Consider the following 17,138-nt stretch of genomic DNA (forward strand, 5'->3'; position numbering starts at 1 on the left):
CCCACACACACCTCCCACTGGGTCCCATCCCCCACCCACTCCATCTGTCCATCACCTACACACCCCTCCCACTGGGTCCCCTCCCCCACCCACTCCATCTGTCCATCACCCACACACCCCTCCCACTGGGTCCCCTCCCCCACCCACTCCATCTGTCCATCACTCACACACCCCTCCCACTGGGTCCCCTCCCCCACCCACTCCATCTGTCCATCACCCACACTCCCCTCCCACTGGGTCCCCTCCCCCACCCACTCCATCTGTCCATCACCCACACACCCCTCCCACTGGGTCCCCTCCCTCACCCACTCCATCTGTCCATCACCCACACACCCCTCCCACTGGGTCCCCTCCCCCACCCACTCCATCTGTCCATCACCCACACACCCCTCCCACTGGGTCCCCTCCCTCACCCACTCCATCTGTCCATCACCCACACACCCCTCCCACTGGGTCCCCTCCCCCACCCACTCCATCTGTCCATCACCCACACTCCCCTCCCACTGGGTCCCCTCCCCCACCCACTCCATCTGTCCGTCACCCACACACCCCTCCCACTGGGTCCCCTCCCCCACCCACTCCATCTGTCCGTCACTCACACACCCCTCCCACTGGGTCCCCTCCCCCACCCACTCCATCTGTCCGTCACCCACACACCCCTCCCACTGGGTCCCCTCCCCCACCCACTCCATCTGTCCGTCACCCACACACCCCTCCCACTGGGTCCCTACCCCCACCCACTCCATCTGTCCGTCACCCACACACCCCTCCCACTGGGTCCCCTCCCCCACCCACTCCATCTGTCCGTCACCCACACACCCCTCCCACTGGGTCCCCTCCCCCACCCACTCCATCTGTCCGTCACCCACACACCCCTCCCACTGGGTCCCTACCCCCACCCACTCCATCTGTCCGTCACCCACACACCCCTCCCACTGGGTCCCCTCCCCCACCCACTCCATCTGTCCATCACCCACACACCCCTCCCACTGGGTCCCCTCCCCCACCCACTCCATCTGTCCATCACCCACACACCCCTCCCACTGGGTCCCCTCCCCCACCCACTCCATCTGTCCGTCACCCACACACCCCTCCCACTGGGTCCCCTCCCTCACCCACTCCATCTGTCCATCACCCACACACCCCTCCCACTGGGTCCCCTCCCCCACCCACTCCATCTGTCCATCACCCACACACCCCTCCCACTGGGTCCCCTCCCCCACCCACTGTTCCTATCTGTCCATCACCCACACACCCCTCCCACTGGGTCCCCTCCCCCACCCACTCCATCTGTCCATCACCCACACACCCCTCCCACTGGGTCCCTCTCCCACCCACTCCATCTGTCCATCACCCACACACTCCTCCTACTGGGTCCCCTCCCCCACCCACTCCATCTGTCCATCACCCACACACCCCTCCCACTGGGTCCCCTCCCCCACCCATCTGTCCATCACCCACACACCCCTCCCACTGGGTCTCCTCCCCCACCCACTCCATCTGTCCATCACCCACACACCCCTCCCACTGGGTCCCCTCCCCCACCCGCTCCATCTGTCCATCACCCACACACCCCTCCCACTGGGTCCCCTCCCCCACCCACTGTTCCTATCTGCCCTCCCCATCTCCCTGATTATGTTCCAGGCTCCACCTCCCTCTCCAATCAGACGCACCATCTGCAGCCCCTTGTCACCTGCTCCTCTCTCCTCCAGTCTGTGTCACTATCTCCATTCCCCCATCCTCCATTTTCCAATCACCCTCCTTACCTGGATCCACCCATCACAAGCCAGCTCTTGCCCCACCCCACCTCTTTATACCAGTTCTATTCTTTTAACCCAGATGAAACATCTCAACCTGAAACATGAACTGTCCATTTCCCTCCATAGATGCTGCATGACCTGCTGAGTTCCTGCAGCATCTTGATAACTACTCACAGGTATTCACACATGTCTCTTGTGGACTTTCATCACTGTCGTTTTAATCTCCTAGAGAAAGAGGAGCTCACCCTGCAGGGATGTGTCCCACGATCTGGACGTTACAACGCTCATCAAGGGATGTAGCAAAAGTGACGGCTGTGGCCACGATCAGCTGTGAAGAAGAAGTGAGCAGTTAAATCCAATATTCTATTCATTTCTTATGAATAGTATAGTAGTAGTATAGCACAGCACATTACAGGCCCTTCGGCCCACAATGTTGTGCCGACCCTCAAACCCTGCCTCCCATATAACTCCCCACCTTAAATTCCTCCTTATACCTGTCTAGTAGTCTCTTAAACTTCACTAGTGTGTTTGCCTCCACCACTGACTCGGGCAGTGCATTCCACGCACCAACCACTCTCTGAGTGAAAAACCTTCCTCTAATATCCCCCTTGAACTTCCCTCCCCTTACCTTAAAGCCATGTCCTCTTGTACTGAGCAGTGGTGCCCTGGGGAAGAGGCGATGGCTGTCCACTCTGTCTATGATCGAAGTTTCTACAGATCTCAAAAGATATCTACTGATTTCTACAGGTGTCCCATGGAGAGCATTCTGACTGGTCGCTGCACCCTTTAGTACAGAGGATTCAATGCACAGAGGTGTAAAAGATGCCGACAGGGCTGTAAACTCAGCCAGCTCCATTACTGGCACAACCGTGCCCCCCCTCCCCCATCGAGGAAACTTTCTTTTCTTTCTTTTCTTTTTCAATCTTTTTATTAATATCAACATGATAAGATTAATACATAGATAATGGGATTACAAACTTACAAAATTAAAATGAACATAGAAGGATACACAAGCAATAAGTACAATATAGATAAGTCTTCCCAAATCATGAATGATACAAATATCATATAAACAAAACAAAGAAAAAACTAGGTATATCATGTTGAGAAAAAACAGAAAAGAGAAAAAGAGAAAAAAAATATTATTACCCTAAGAAAAACTAATCTAACAAACTGATCACTAACTAATAAAGAGAAAAAAAAGGAAAAGAAAAAGAAGAAAAAAAAATCGGCTGTTTATAATATCTATAAAAAGATACAAAATCATCAGTGTCCCCAACCCCGATCCTCTCAACATATATATAATCAAAACTGGAAAAACAAATAGGATTGGAACAGGGTCAAATTACATCATGTGAAAATATTGAATAAATGGCCTCCAAATCTTTTCAAATTTAATAGAAGGGTCATATACGACACTTCTAATTTTTTTCCAAATTTAGACATAACAGTTTGAGAAAACCAATGAAATATGGTAGGGGGATTAATTTCTTTCCAATTCAACAAAATAGATCTTCTAGCCATTAATGTAAGGAATGCAATCATCCGACAAGCAGAAGAAGATAAATGAATTGACTCTATCATTGGTAAACCAAAGATTGCAGTAATAGGATGAGGTTGTAAATCAATGTTCAATATCGTGGAAATAATATCGAAAATATCTTTCCGATATTTTTTCAAAAGTGGAAATGACCAAAACATATGAGTTAAAGAAGCTATCTCAGAATGACATCTGTCACATATAGGATTTATATGGGAATAAAAATGAGCCAATTTATCCTTGGACATATGAGCCCTGTGCACAACTTTAAACTGTATCAAGGAATGTTTAGCGCATATAGAGGATAAATTAACTAATTGAAGAATTTTATCCCAATTTTCAATAGGGATAGTAAGGTTAAGTTCTCTTTCCCAATCATTTTTAATCTTATAAAAGGCCTGTGAATGTATTTTCATAATTATATTGTAAACATTTGATATTACACCTTTCTGAAAAGGATTTAATTCTAACAATTTCTCCAAAAGATTTGGAAAGGTAACAAGTACAGTGTTTAAAAAAATCCTAATCTGTAAATATCTGAAAAAAAGAGATCTAAGCAAATTATATTTATTAGATAATTGTTCAAAAGACATAAAACAATTATCCAAAAATAAATCAGAAAATCGTAGTATACCTTTAGTCTTCCAAGATGAATAAGCTTGGTCCATAATAGAGGGATGAAAAAAGAAATTGGATACAATAGGAATAGTTAAAACAAATTGATTCAACCCAAAAAATTTCTGAAATTGAAACCATATACGTAAAGTATGTTTGACTATCGGATTGTCAATTCGTTTATGCAATTTAGAAAGAGCAAAGGGAATAGAAGTCCCTAAAATAGAACCCAATGAAAATCCTTGTACAGATTTAGTTTCCAGATTTACCCAATGAGGGCTAGGAGATAAATCCCAATCCCTTAACCAACATTTCAAATGTCGAATATTAATTGCCCAATAATAAAATCTAAAATTAGGCAATGCCAATCCACCTTCCTTCCTTGACTTCTGTAAATATCTTTTACCTAATCTAGGATTTTTATTCTGCCGTATATATGAAGAAAGTTTTGAATCAACATTGTCAAAAAAGGATTTTGGAATAAAAATTGGTACCGCTTGAAATATATATAAGAACATGGGTAAAATAATCATCTTAATAGCATTAATCCGACCTATCAGAGATACAGACAATGGTGACCATTTAGTGAACAAACATTTAATCTGATCAATTAAGAGTAAAAAAATTAACCTTGAATAACTCCTAATGATTTTTTGTGATTTTAATCCCTAAGTATATAAAAAAGTCATTAACTAATTTAAAAGGTAAATTTCCATAAATTGGAACCTGTCTATTTAAGGGGAACAATTCACTCTTATTAAGATTCAATTTATACCCGGAAAAATTACTAAACTGAGCCAACAATGATGTAACGGCAGGAATGGATTTCTCAGGATCAGAAATGTATAATAACAAGTCATCTGCGTATAGTGATAACTTATGTATATCCATCCCGCGAGTAATGCCAAAAACGTTAGGTGATTCGCTAATAGCAATTGCTAAAGGTTCCAAAGCAATATCAAATAATAATGGACTAAGAAGACAGCCTTGCCTGGTACCCCGAAATAAACGAAAAAATTGAGATCTTTGATTGTTAGTAAAAACCAAGGCTACTGGTGTATGATATATCAATTTAATCCAGGATATAAATGTCGGACTAAAATTAAACTTCTCAAGCACAGTAAATAAGTATGGCCATTCAACTCTATCAAATGCTTTCTCCGCATCTAATGAAATGACACATTCTGAGGTGCTGCGTGAAGGAGTATAAACAATATTCAATAATCTCCTAATATTGAAAAAAGAATAGTGATTTTTAATAAAACCAGTTTGATCCTCCAAGATAATTTGAGGTAATACCTTCTCCAGCCTGGTCGCCAGTAACTTGGAAAAGATCTTGGAATCTACATTCAATAGGGATATTGGTCTATAGGATGCACAGTCAGTAGGGTCTTTATCTTTTATCAATATTAAAGAAATGGAAGCTCTATAAAAAGATTGTGGTAATTTACCTAGTCTAATTGCTTCTTCAAAAACCCTGCATAGCCAAGGAGAAAGAGCAGAGGAAAAAAACTTTAAAAATTCAACTGTATACCCATCTGGACCTGGTGCTTTACCCGAATTCATAGAGGAAATAACACCTTTAATTTCTGCATCTGTAATAGGAATTTCTAATATTGAAAGATCATCTGATGATAATTTTGGAAAATTCAATTTCCTAAAGAAATCATGCATGCTATTATGATCATGAGGAAATTCAGAATGATACAGGGAGGTATAAAAATCTTGAAAAGATTTGTTTATCTCATCATGATTAACTGTCAGTTCACCATTCTGTTGACAAATCTTAATAATTTGACATTTAACCGAAGCGTTCTTCAATTGATTATCTAACAGTTTACCCGATTTATCACTATGTATATAAAAATCAGTTCTGGTTTTCATTAATTGATTTTCAATCGAAGATGTAAGTAATAAACTGTGTTCCATTTGAAGCTCAACCCTTTGTTTGTAAAGCTCCTTACTAGGAGCAATCAAATATTTCTTGTCAATTTCTTTAATCTTATCAACCAATAAAAGAGTTTCCTTCTTAATACGTTTTCTCAAACCAACAGAATAGGAGATCATCTGTCCATGTATATATACTTTAAAAGTGTCCCAAAGTGTTCCGCAGGAAATTTCATCCGTGGAATTAGTTGAAAAGAAGAAATCGATCTGTTCCTTCATAAATTTAATGAAATCCGGATCTTGCAATAAGGCAGAATCAAATCACCATTGCTTAGTACTAGAAGCTGTATCCATTAATTTAATAGAAAGTTTCATTGGAGCATGATCAGAGATGGCTATAATGTCATAATTACACCCAATTACAGATGGAATAAAATGAGAGTCAATGAAAAAATAGTCAATTCTCGAGTAAGAATGATAAACATGTGAGAAAAATAAAAACTCTTTGTCCTTAGGATGCAGAAACCTCCAAATATCGAAAATTCCATTATCAGTCAAAAAAGGATTGATCCTACTTTACCTGTCGACTTATTTGGTAAAGTCTGAATGGATATAGATCTATCCAGCAAAGGATTTAAACAGCAGTTGAAGTCCCCACCCATTATTAACATATATTCATTTAGATTAGGTAGAGAAGTAAATAAAGACTTAAAGAAATCAGGATAATCCACATTTGGAGCATAAACATTAACCATAGCAACTTTCTTATTAAAAAATAACCCAGTAATTAACAAAAATCTACCACTCTGATCCGAAATAATATCATGTTGAACAAATGTAATAGAGGAGTCAATAAAAATTGAAACTCCTTTTACTTTGGCATTCGAATTCGAATGGTACTGTTGACCCCTCAAAAACCTAAAAAAAAATTGATTATCCTCTTTCCTCACATGAGTTTCTTGTGCAAAAATAATATGCGTGTTCAGTCTTTGGAATACTTTAAAAATCTTTTTGCGTTTAATCGAATGGTTTAAGCCATTAGTATTCCAAGAGACAAAATTAATGGTCTGAGCCATATTTCTAGAATCAACCCTTTGGTATATAAAGAGTTAACCAAAGTATGAACTCATGCACCCGGAAGAGGAACAAAAATAAGGGGAGGACCCGGAAATGATGACACAGCGGACATTTTAGTAGTTTGAAATTAGCCCAAATGAAAAAAAACTAGAAAAACTAATAAAAAGACCAAAAGAATTAGAAAGGAACCCTCCCGCCCACCACCCATGAAAAAGAGCGCCTAAAGGAGGCCAGAAAAAAAAGTGTGACACTACATCTACCCCCGTGTCCCCAGAAGGCGACTCCAAATATAAAGGAGGAAAAAAAGATCCACCCAAAATCCGAAAAAGTAATTAACACTATACTAAAACAGACTTCTTAATATAATTGCTAGTAAAAAGAAAACAAAAAACTTCCAAATATCGGTGCCTCAAGAAAGCAGCATCCATCATTAAAGTTCCTCACCATCTCTGACACACCCTCTTCTCATTATTACCACTGGGGAGGAGCTACAGGAGCCTGAAGATTCACACCCAATGTTTTGGAAACAGCTTCTTCCCCTGTTCCATCAGATCTATGAACAGTCCATGAACCTACTATACTACCTTGCAGTTTCTCTTTTGAACTTAATAGTATTTTTTTAATGTACTGCACTGTACTGCTACTGCAAAGCGACAAATTTCATGACACGTCAGTCATAATAAACCTGATTCTGATACACGCAACATTCTTCAATAAAAGCTCAGTGAGTGACCGTTCCAAAATGGCAAACACTCTTACCGTGGATGCAGAGTGTGACTGGCCAATGACTTTCTAAGGAAACTACACTGATACTCCAGTCCAATACCAGCACAGTGTGAACTGTCAAAGGAGTTTCCGTTAATTGAAATGTGCTGGCAGGAAGGGTAACTAACTGGACCAATATTAACGGGGCCTGGTGGTTATAGACTGGAGGCAGTTAGCGGCTGGAACTTGACTAAAGGTATAACATTACAGTGTGTGGAGTGTACAGACTGTGCGGTCGAAGAGGGGTCGGGAGAGGGCAGGCTCAGACATGGTTTGGGTTAAATTTAGGGATGTAGTTTCGTCTCTGACCCCTGTGTGTTTTGACTGTCCTCAAGACTAGATTTGCCACAGCACTGTCATAACAGACGCTCCACACACCCTCAGAAACATTCGCTTTGGGCAACATAGCCAGAAGCTCGAATCATCCCCAGAGAAACGACGTCCTTGTTATCTAAGCAAACACCAGACGACAATTGGAGCCCTTGCTGTGCGGTGAAGGATTTGCTTTTTATGTTGGGCACTTCGTGTCAATGTGCGGTTAGTGAGCTTCAGTGGGTGGGAATTCAATTACTAGTCCATTGTAAACATGACTAACAGGAGACGCTAGTCCAACAGATATATAAAGATAAAAGTGCTGCCTGTCCTCTCAGGAGTGGATGTGATAGATCCCAGAGCATAATTTTGAAGAACTGGTATCTGGGCTAATATTTAACCCTTGACTAGCAAAACTGGAGTAGCCGATTACGTGATCGTGGGGTGGGGTTGCACTGTAGCGTATGGTATGTAGCGCCAGTGACCTGGGTTCAATTCCGCTGCTGCCTGTAAGGAGTTTGTGCATGCTCACTGTAAGCATGTGGGTTTCCTCCGGGTGTTCTGATTGCAAAGATGTACAGGTTAGTGGGCTAATTGGTCACACGGGTGTAATTGAGTGGCATGGGCTCATTGGACTGTTAGTGTGCTGTGTCTCCAAATAAAAATAAATAATTACAGAGTAGCACAAACAAAAGATTTCCAGCATCTGCAGAATCTTTTGTGTCTATCATTACAGATGAGCCCTGATCTGACTTCTGGGACTGACCCAAGTGCTCCTCCCCTTCACTCCTGTCAATGCCTCCACAAAGAGGCCCAGCAATGCTGGATCCTCCCATTTACTTCCTAAGCACCCGAATGCCAAATATTCCAGCACCTGTTGGCATGCCCTCACCATGATGATCTCGATGGGGATGGGGGTCCTGAGCTTCTGCTGGAAGCGGCTGTTGATTTCCTTCATCGGAATGAGCACACTGAGGCAAATCAGTGAAATAATCAGCTCGACAATGTTTGTCATCGCGAGGGCTCCAAGCAGCGATGCCAGTGTCTGCAAAGATAAGAAATAATACCTTATGCATTTTGCACAGTTCAGCCCCTCCATTCGTTCTCCTTTGTCTGATAATAATTATTTTAAGAAGCTGCTTTTGATGTCTCTCGGTCTCATTAAGAGGTGACATAGAGTGACATTATCCCAGACCATTTCAGATAATAGGGGTTGGTGCCATTGGCAGATGAGGTCCTACTTTACCTGACCTCTTCATATGTCAGGGGAACCTGACGGAAAGGCCTAGATCTAAGATGAATCCCTGTGCAATGTAGCTTTAGAAATATCTTTGTACAAACTTCTTACAGGCAGTAGCGGGAATCGAACCCCAATCACTGATCGATGGTGCTGGAAAGCAATTACAGCACTACCATGCACTACACTACCATGCTGCCCCTTTCTCTTCTCTGCTACTCTAGGAAGCAAAGGAAATAGTCAACGTTCAAGACAGGACAGAATTATTGAAATTTTACAACACAATTCTGGCTGTTCAGCCCATCACCACTCAGTTCAAACCCGTTTTTCAGCACTGTACTTGTTGGAATCCAAGGTTGAAATCCTTGCTAGTTGCAGGATTTCAGCCACGCACTAGGGTCTGTTTAATTGTGGGGAGAAGTTTCTGTCTCTCCCACCTTTTCAGACAGTGAGTTCCGGACCACCCATTATCTCTATTTCCCTTCAAATCCTTCTACTCCAAGTAGTTAGGCCTTACATGGATTATTGTGCGCAGTTCTGGTCACCCCATTACAGGAAGGATGTGGAGGCCTTGAAGAGGGTGCAGAGAGTTCTATCTGGATGCTGTCTAGGTTAGAGGGCATGAGCAATAAAGAAAGATTAGACAAACTCTCTGGAGTGGTGGTGGCTGCGGGGAGACTTAACAGAAGCTTATAAAATTATGAGGGTGTTTAATAGGGGTTTATAAAATTATGAGAGCATAAATAGGGTAGAGTATCTTTTTTTCAGGGTAGAAATGTCAAATACTAGAGATCATGCGGTTAAGGTGAGACGGGGGAAGATTTTTTACACAGAGAGCAGTGGGTGCCTGGAAGTTTTAGCGAGACACGTGAATCTGCAGAGAATGGAAAGATATGGATCATGTGCAGACAGAAGAGATTTGGCTTAATTCTACAACAATGTTCAGTGTAAACATTGTAGGCCAAGGGACCTGTTCCTGTCCTGTACTGATCCATGTTCTCTGTTCTTTGTTCATTTATTTTAAATTCCTACCCCTGCTTCTGACTGCTCTGCCAAGGATAAAATGGCCTTTCTGTTTATCAAGATGATTCATAAGTTTATACAAGTGCATGAGCTAGTCCTTATTAGGGGATTGGAGATGGAGAGGGCCAGTATCTTTAAATTCTTTGGCATTAGCGTATCAGTGGATCTGTCATGGCACCAGCAGGTAAGTGCAGACATAGCAGTACCTCTTTCTTAGAAGTTTGTGTAAACTTTGACAAACCTACAGTTAAAAACTATCGACTCACTTCTAAAGACTCTACAACTATTAATTATTTATTATTACTTGCTTGATTTGTCTTCTTTTGCACATTGCTTGTTTATTGGTCTTCAATATTAATAGTTTTTCATAAATACTACTCTATTTCTTTATTTTCTTGTAAATGCCTGAAAGAAAATTAATCTCAAGATAGGATGTGGTGACATATACACACTTTCATGATAAATTTACTTTGGATTTTTGAACTTTGAAGTGAATGAATTTCAATGAGCCCAGTTATTCCTCCCTAATCTGTACCAATGGCACTGACATGTAAAAATTATGTTAATTTAAGTTTATGTTAATTTATGCTAGTCATGTCTGTAATGTACTGTCCTGCTACTGGAAAAAGCTAATTTTCATGGCACTTACTCTAGGTCTGCATCCCTAAAACAATAAACTTGAACGTAAACTATCCTTATTTCTTAATTGCTCATGACAGAAGAAGACCATTCAGCCCGTTGAGTCAATGCAAGGTTGGACAAACTTGGGTTGTTTTCTCTGGAGGTTTATAAAAGTATGAGAGGCATAGATAAGTCGACAACAAGTATCTTTCTCCTCTTGGTCAAAATGTTTAATACTGCTGTAGGTGGCTTTAAGGTGAGAAGGAGATAAATTCAAAGGAGATGTGTGAAGCAATGTTTTATACACAGAGAGTGCTGGGTGCCTGGAATGTGCTGCTAGGGGTGGTGATGGAGGCAAATAATACGGAGGTGTTTAAGAGGCCCTTAGCTGGGCACATGAATGTGCAGAGAATGGCAGGATATAAACTATGTGCAGTTAATTCATTGAGGCATTATTAGTTTAATTAGCTGGGCACAGCATTGTGGGCCAAAGGGCCTGTTTCTGTGCTGTTCTGTTCTTTATTGTATTTTCCGATTATTTACACCCAATCCTTGGTTTTATATGTTTGTGGCAGAGGGCAAGCCTCAAGTGGACAGATACCACTAAATTTTAGCCTCAAACTTTCAAACAGAGCCGTGAATAAAGAGAATAGCAGCAGCTCTTAAAGGGGCCACTGCTCTTCATTAAAGGGAAGTAGGGCTCAGGTTATTCAGACACTTTCTGCCTGTACCAACATTTAATACCAATCTCCAATTGTCTTTACCCAAAGAAGAGTGTGAATGTGGAACCTGTCGCTATGGGGAGCACTTGAAGTGGACAGGCCTTAAGCAGGGCTGGTGTGGAGGATAAACGCCAATTATGGAGCAAATCGGCCTCCTTTTGAGGAATATGAAAAGGAAATGGGCGTGGCAGTGATGTAGCAGGTAATGCAGAGACCTAAGCTCAGGGCTGACCTCAGGCGTTGTCTGTGTGGAGTTTGCAAATTCTCCTTCTGACCGTGTGGGTATCTTCCCACATCCCAGAGTCATGTGGGTTGTTAGGCTAATCGCTTTGCTGCAAATTGCCCCTAGTGTGTGGGTGAGGGGTGGAATCCGGGAAGAATTGATACAAATATGGGAGAATGGGATGCATCTATGAGCTAGAATAGACTGAATGGGCTGAATGTCTGCCTTCAGTGTTGTAAGGAAGCATAAGAAACACTTGAAGTGAACTTTTCTGCTAACAAAGGATGTTTTGAAGATGCAGAATGGAAGGTTCTCCAGTGAGAAAGCTAAACTGAATGAGGAAGTGGGCAGACTTATCCACCTTGGTAACTGCTGGCCACCTGAGCAAATTCACCAGAGACAGCCATCCAGACAACAAAGCCAACCTTAAAGAGGGTGAAGGGTCCAGTGAAGCGCGGAAGCCTCAGTCCAAGCATGGTGTTGAGCTGCGAGATGGTGACGTGGAAAGCCGTGCCGCTGGTAAACGCCTTCACGATTGGGTCCGACAAGTAGGTGGAAAGAAACCCCAGTTGCAGAACAAACATGCAAATCTGTAAGAGCAAGAGTGAACCGGCAGGCAGTGAGCAGCGTAACCATAGGAACGTGCACATACTGAGTTACAGAGGAGAGCAAGGTGTGAGCAGACGCAGTGCATAGTTTAAGGCAGAACCTCACTTTATTTCAGTACCACTGTATCACAGTTATAGAGTCATACAGCCATTTGGCCCAACTGGTCCATGCTGACCACAATGCCCATCCAAACTAGTCCTATCTGCCTGTGCTTGGCCACACTTGGCCCATATCCCTCTAAACCTTTCCTATCCATGTACTTGTCCAAATAATCTTTAAATGTTGTTAATGTACCTGATTCAACCACTTCCTCTGGCAGCTCATTCCATGTACTGACCTGGGTGAAAAATTTGCCCCTCATAGTCATATAAAATCTCTCCATTGTCACCTTAAACCTTTGGCCTCTAGTTCTTGGTACCCCAACCCTAGAAAAATGACTGAGTGTATCGATGCTATCTATGCCCCTTATGTTTTCATACACCTCTCAGTCCACCATGCTCCAATGAATGACGTCTCAAAACACACCCAGTGGCCATTTTATTGGGTACACCTGCTCATTAATACAAATATCTAATCAGCCAATCATGTGGCAGCAACTTAATGCATTAAAAACATGCAGGCATGGTCAAGAGGTTCAGTTGTTGTTCAGACTAAACATCAGAATGGGGAAAAATATTATCTAAGTGACTTTAACTGTGGAATGATTGTTATTGCAAGGTGGATGGTTTAAATATCTCAGAAACTCCTGATCTCCTGGAGTTCTCATGCACAACAGTCTCCACAGTTTACAGAGAATGGTACTAAAAATTAAAACACATCCAGTTCTGTGGGCAAAAACACCTCATTAACGAGAGAGGTTAAAGGAGAATGGCCAGTCTGTTTCAAGCTCACAGGAAGCTAACAGTAACTCAAATAACCACGTGTTACAACAGTGGTGTGCAGAAGAGCATCTCTGAATGCACAACACATCGAACCTTGAAGTGGATGGGCTACAGCAGCAGAAGACCTTGAACATGCACTTAGTGGCCACTTGATTCGGTACCGGAGGTACTGCAGTGCTGCCTGACCTGCTGAGCTCCCAGCACATTGTGTGTGTGTCATATATTCTGTGGATGTGACAGAGACGCCCTGATGATATGTTGCCTCCCAGTGCCAGGGTCAGGGATGTCTCGGAGCAGGTCCACAGCATTCTGAAGGGGAAGGGTGAGCAGCCAGAAGCTGTGGTACGTATTGGTACCAGTGACATCGGTAGGAAAAGGGGGGTGGTCCTGTGGACCGAACCTAGGGAGCTGGGTAAAATCTGAAAAGCAGGTCCTCCAGCAGAGTGATCTCCGGATTGCTGCCTGTCCCACACACCAGTGAGAGTAAGAATAGGGTGATTTGGGAGACGAATGCGTGGCTGAGGAACTGGTGCAGGGGACAGGGTTTCAGATTTCTGGATCACTGGGATCTCTTTTGGGGAAGGTATGACCTGTACAGAGGGGACTAGTTACACCTAAACCCCAAGGGGAACCAATATCCTTGCTGGCAGGTTTGCTGGAGGTGTTGGGGTTGTTTTAAACCAGTTTGGCAGGGGGATGGGAACCAGAGTGATAGGGCTGAGGGTGGGGCAGTTGGTTTACAAGCAGAGGCAGTGTGCAGTGAGACTGTCAGGAAGGACAGGCAGATGATAGGGCAAAATTGTGGTCAGTGGCATTAGTTGCATAGGTTGACAAAATTGAAAAGGGTGATGAATACAGGACTGAAGATGTTATATTTCAATGCATGCAGTATATGAAATAAGGGAGATGAACTTGTAGTGCAGTTAGAGATTGGCAGGTGTGACATTGTGGGCATCACTGAGTCGTGGCTGAAAGTTGGGAGCTTAATGTCCAAGGATATACATTGTATGAAAAGTACAGGCAGGTAGACAGGACTGGTGTGGCTCTGTAAGTAAAAAATGAAATCAAATTGTTAGAAAGAGGTGACATGGGAGTGGAAGATGTAGAATCGTTGTGGGTAGAGTTAAGAAAATGCATGGGTGAAAAGACCCTGATGGGAGTTATATGCAAGCCTTCAAACAGTAGCTAGGATGTAGATGACAAATTACAACGGGAGATAGAAAAGGCATGCCAAAAGGGAAATGTTACAATTGTTACATGGGAGATTTCAATATGTAGGTAGATTGGGAAAATCAGATTGGTGCTGGATTCCAAGAGAGAGGATTCGTAGAATGTCTACAAGATGGCTTTTTAGCAGCTTGTGGGTGAGCCCACTGGAGGAAAGGTTATTCTGGACTGGGAGTTGTGAAGAGAACCAGATTTGATTAGGGAGCTTAAAGTAAAGGTGACCTTAGGATAGACTTCACCCTGCAATTTGAGAGGGAGAAACTAAAGTCAGTTCAATCAGTATTACAGTGGAGTAAAGGGAATTATAGAGGCATGAGAGAGGAGCTGCCTAAAGTTGATTGGAAGGAAATACTAGCAGGGATGGTGGGAGAACAGCAATGGATGGAGTTTCTGGGAGCAATTCAGAAGGCATAGGATAGCTACATTCCAAAAGAAATATTTTAAGGGCAGGATGATGCAACCGTGGCTGACAAGAGAAGTCAAAGCCAAAATAAAGGCAAAAGGGAGGGCACATAATAGAGCAAAAATCAATGGGTAGTTAGATGATTGGTAAACTTTTAAAAACCAATAGAATGCTGCTAAAAAGCCCTAAGGAGGGAAAAGATGAGACATGAAGGTATGCTAGTCAATAATATCAAAGAGGATACCAAATGGTTCTCTCAGATAAAGTATATAAAGTGTAAAAGAGGGGCAAGAATAAATGTTGGACTGCTGGAGAGGTAGTATTGGGGGACAAGGAAATGGCGGGTGAACTGAATAAGTATTTTGCATCAGTCTTCACTAGCCGTACGCCAGATGTTCAAAAGTGTCAGGGCAGAAGTGAGTGAAGTTGCTATTACTATGGAGAAGGTGCTTTGAAAGCTGAAAGGTCTGAAGATGGATATGTCTCCTGGACCAGATGGACGACACCCCAGGGTTCTGAAAGAGGTGGCTGAAGAGATTGAGGAGACTTCGGTAATGACCTTTCAAGAATCACTATATTCTGGCATGGTTCGGGAGGACTGCAAAGTTACTACTGTCACTCCACTCTTCAAGAAGGAAGAGAGGCAGAAGAAAGGAAATTATAGGCCAGTTAGCCTGACCTCAGTGGTTGCGAAGATGTTGTAATTAATTGTTAAGGATGTGGTTTAACGTACTTGGAGGCATATGATAAAATCGGCATGGCTTCCTTAAAGGAAAATCTTGCCTGACAAACCTGTTAGAATTCTTTGAAGAAGTAACAAGCAAGGTAGACAAAGGAAAATTGGGGGATGTTGTGTACTTGGGTTTTTAGAAGGCCTTTGGCAAGGTGCCACACATGAGGCTGCCTAACAAGTTGATCCCATGGTATTACAGGAAAGATACTGGCATGGATAGAGGATTGGCTGATTGGCAGGAGGCAAAGAGTGGGAATAAAGGGAGCCTCTTCTGATTGGCTGCCAGTGTGACTAGTGGTGTTCCACAAGTGTTGGTGTTGGGGCCGCTTCTCTTTACGCTATATGTCAATGATTTGGATGACAGAGTTAATGGCTAGTGGCCAAGTCTGCAGATGATATGAAGATGGGTGGAGGGGCAGGTAGTGTTGAGGAAGCAGGGAGTTTGCAGAAGGATTTAGACAGATTCGGAGAATGGGCAAAGAAATGGCAGATTGAATACAGTGTCAGGAAGTATATGGTCATGCACTTTAGCAGAAGGAACAAAAGCACAGACTATTTTATAAGCAGGTAGAAAATTCAACAATATGAGGTGGAAAGGGACTTGTGAGATCTCATGCAGGATTCCCTATCGATTAACTTGCAGGTTGAGCCGGTGCTAAGGAAGCCCAATATTACCATTCCTTTAGAGAGGACTAGAATATAGAAGCAAAGATGTAATACTGAGGCCTAATGCTCCTCCTATGTCTTGTGGTCTAAAATGCAGAATAAAGTCTAACAACTACAGAGGAAGTACAGTGCATTGCAGGTAGACAATAGACAATAACAAGGTAGTACACTAACAATATTTTTCACAGACATTTGGACAGGTACATGGCTAGGAAATGTTTAATAGCATCTGGACAGGTGCTGCTACTCCTACAGTTACAGAGGAAAGTACCTGGGTTGAAGGGCTTCCCCAGATGACTGTATGGCCTTGTGGGTGAGGTTACAAGAGGATTATGGGGGCTGGCCAGCTGAACCCCAGCAAGGAGAGAGAGAGAGAGAGACAGGAGTAATTACCATCATCAGTCCTGAGAGGAAGGTCACAGCTGACGCCACAGATATCCGCTGCTTCTCTAGCTCTGGGTCCTCCTGGGTTGTTACGTTCCATCCCGACGGGTGGGGTACCAGCCGCTCGACCACAGAGCCAGTCATCAAACTTATCCCAGCAAAGGTGCCTGCAAGTTCAAAATTCAAAGTATATTTATTATGAAAGTACATAAATGGCATCATATACAGCCCTGAGTTTAGTTTTCTTGTGAGCATACTCAGTAAATCCAAGAAAGACAATAGAATAGAAAGGTCATACCTAACAGGACAAACAACCAAAGTGCAAAAGACAACAAACTGTGCAAATACAAAACCAAAAAAAGTAATAGCTAAGCAATAAATATTGAGAACATGAGATGAAGGATAGTTAAAATTGAGTCTATAGGTGTGGGAATATTCAGTGATGGGGTGAAT

At 42.9% G+C, this 17,138-nt stretch overlaps 1 protein-coding gene across 3 annotated transcripts in view; it reads right to left on the reverse strand.

The window, feature by feature from the left end:
• The window catches only part of slc26a10 (solute carrier family 26 member 10), a 100,123-nt gene that overhangs the window by 70,612 nt on the left and 12,373 nt on the right, over nt 1-17,138 (reverse strand). For all 3 annotated transcript variants that reach the window (XM_073071150.1, XM_073071149.1, XM_073071148.1), the window contains exons 3-6: nt 16,695-16,852; nt 12,208-12,372; nt 8,849-9,001; nt 2,006-2,088 (exon numbers count right to left, since the gene is read on the reverse strand). In XM_073071150.1, the coding sequence (XP_072927251.1) occupies nt 2,006-2,088; nt 8,849-9,001; nt 12,208-12,372; nt 16,695-16,852 (559 nt within the window). The remainder of the gene's footprint in view (nt 1-2,005; nt 2,089-8,848; nt 9,002-12,207; nt 12,373-16,694; nt 16,853-17,138) is intronic.

The sequence above is a fragment of the Hemitrygon akajei genome, chromosome 18, assembly GCF_048418815.1.
Source record: "Hemitrygon akajei chromosome 18, sHemAka1.3, whole genome shotgun sequence".
Classification (NCBI taxonomy): Eukaryota; Metazoa; Chordata; class Chondrichthyes; order Myliobatiformes; family Dasyatidae; genus Hemitrygon; species Hemitrygon akajei.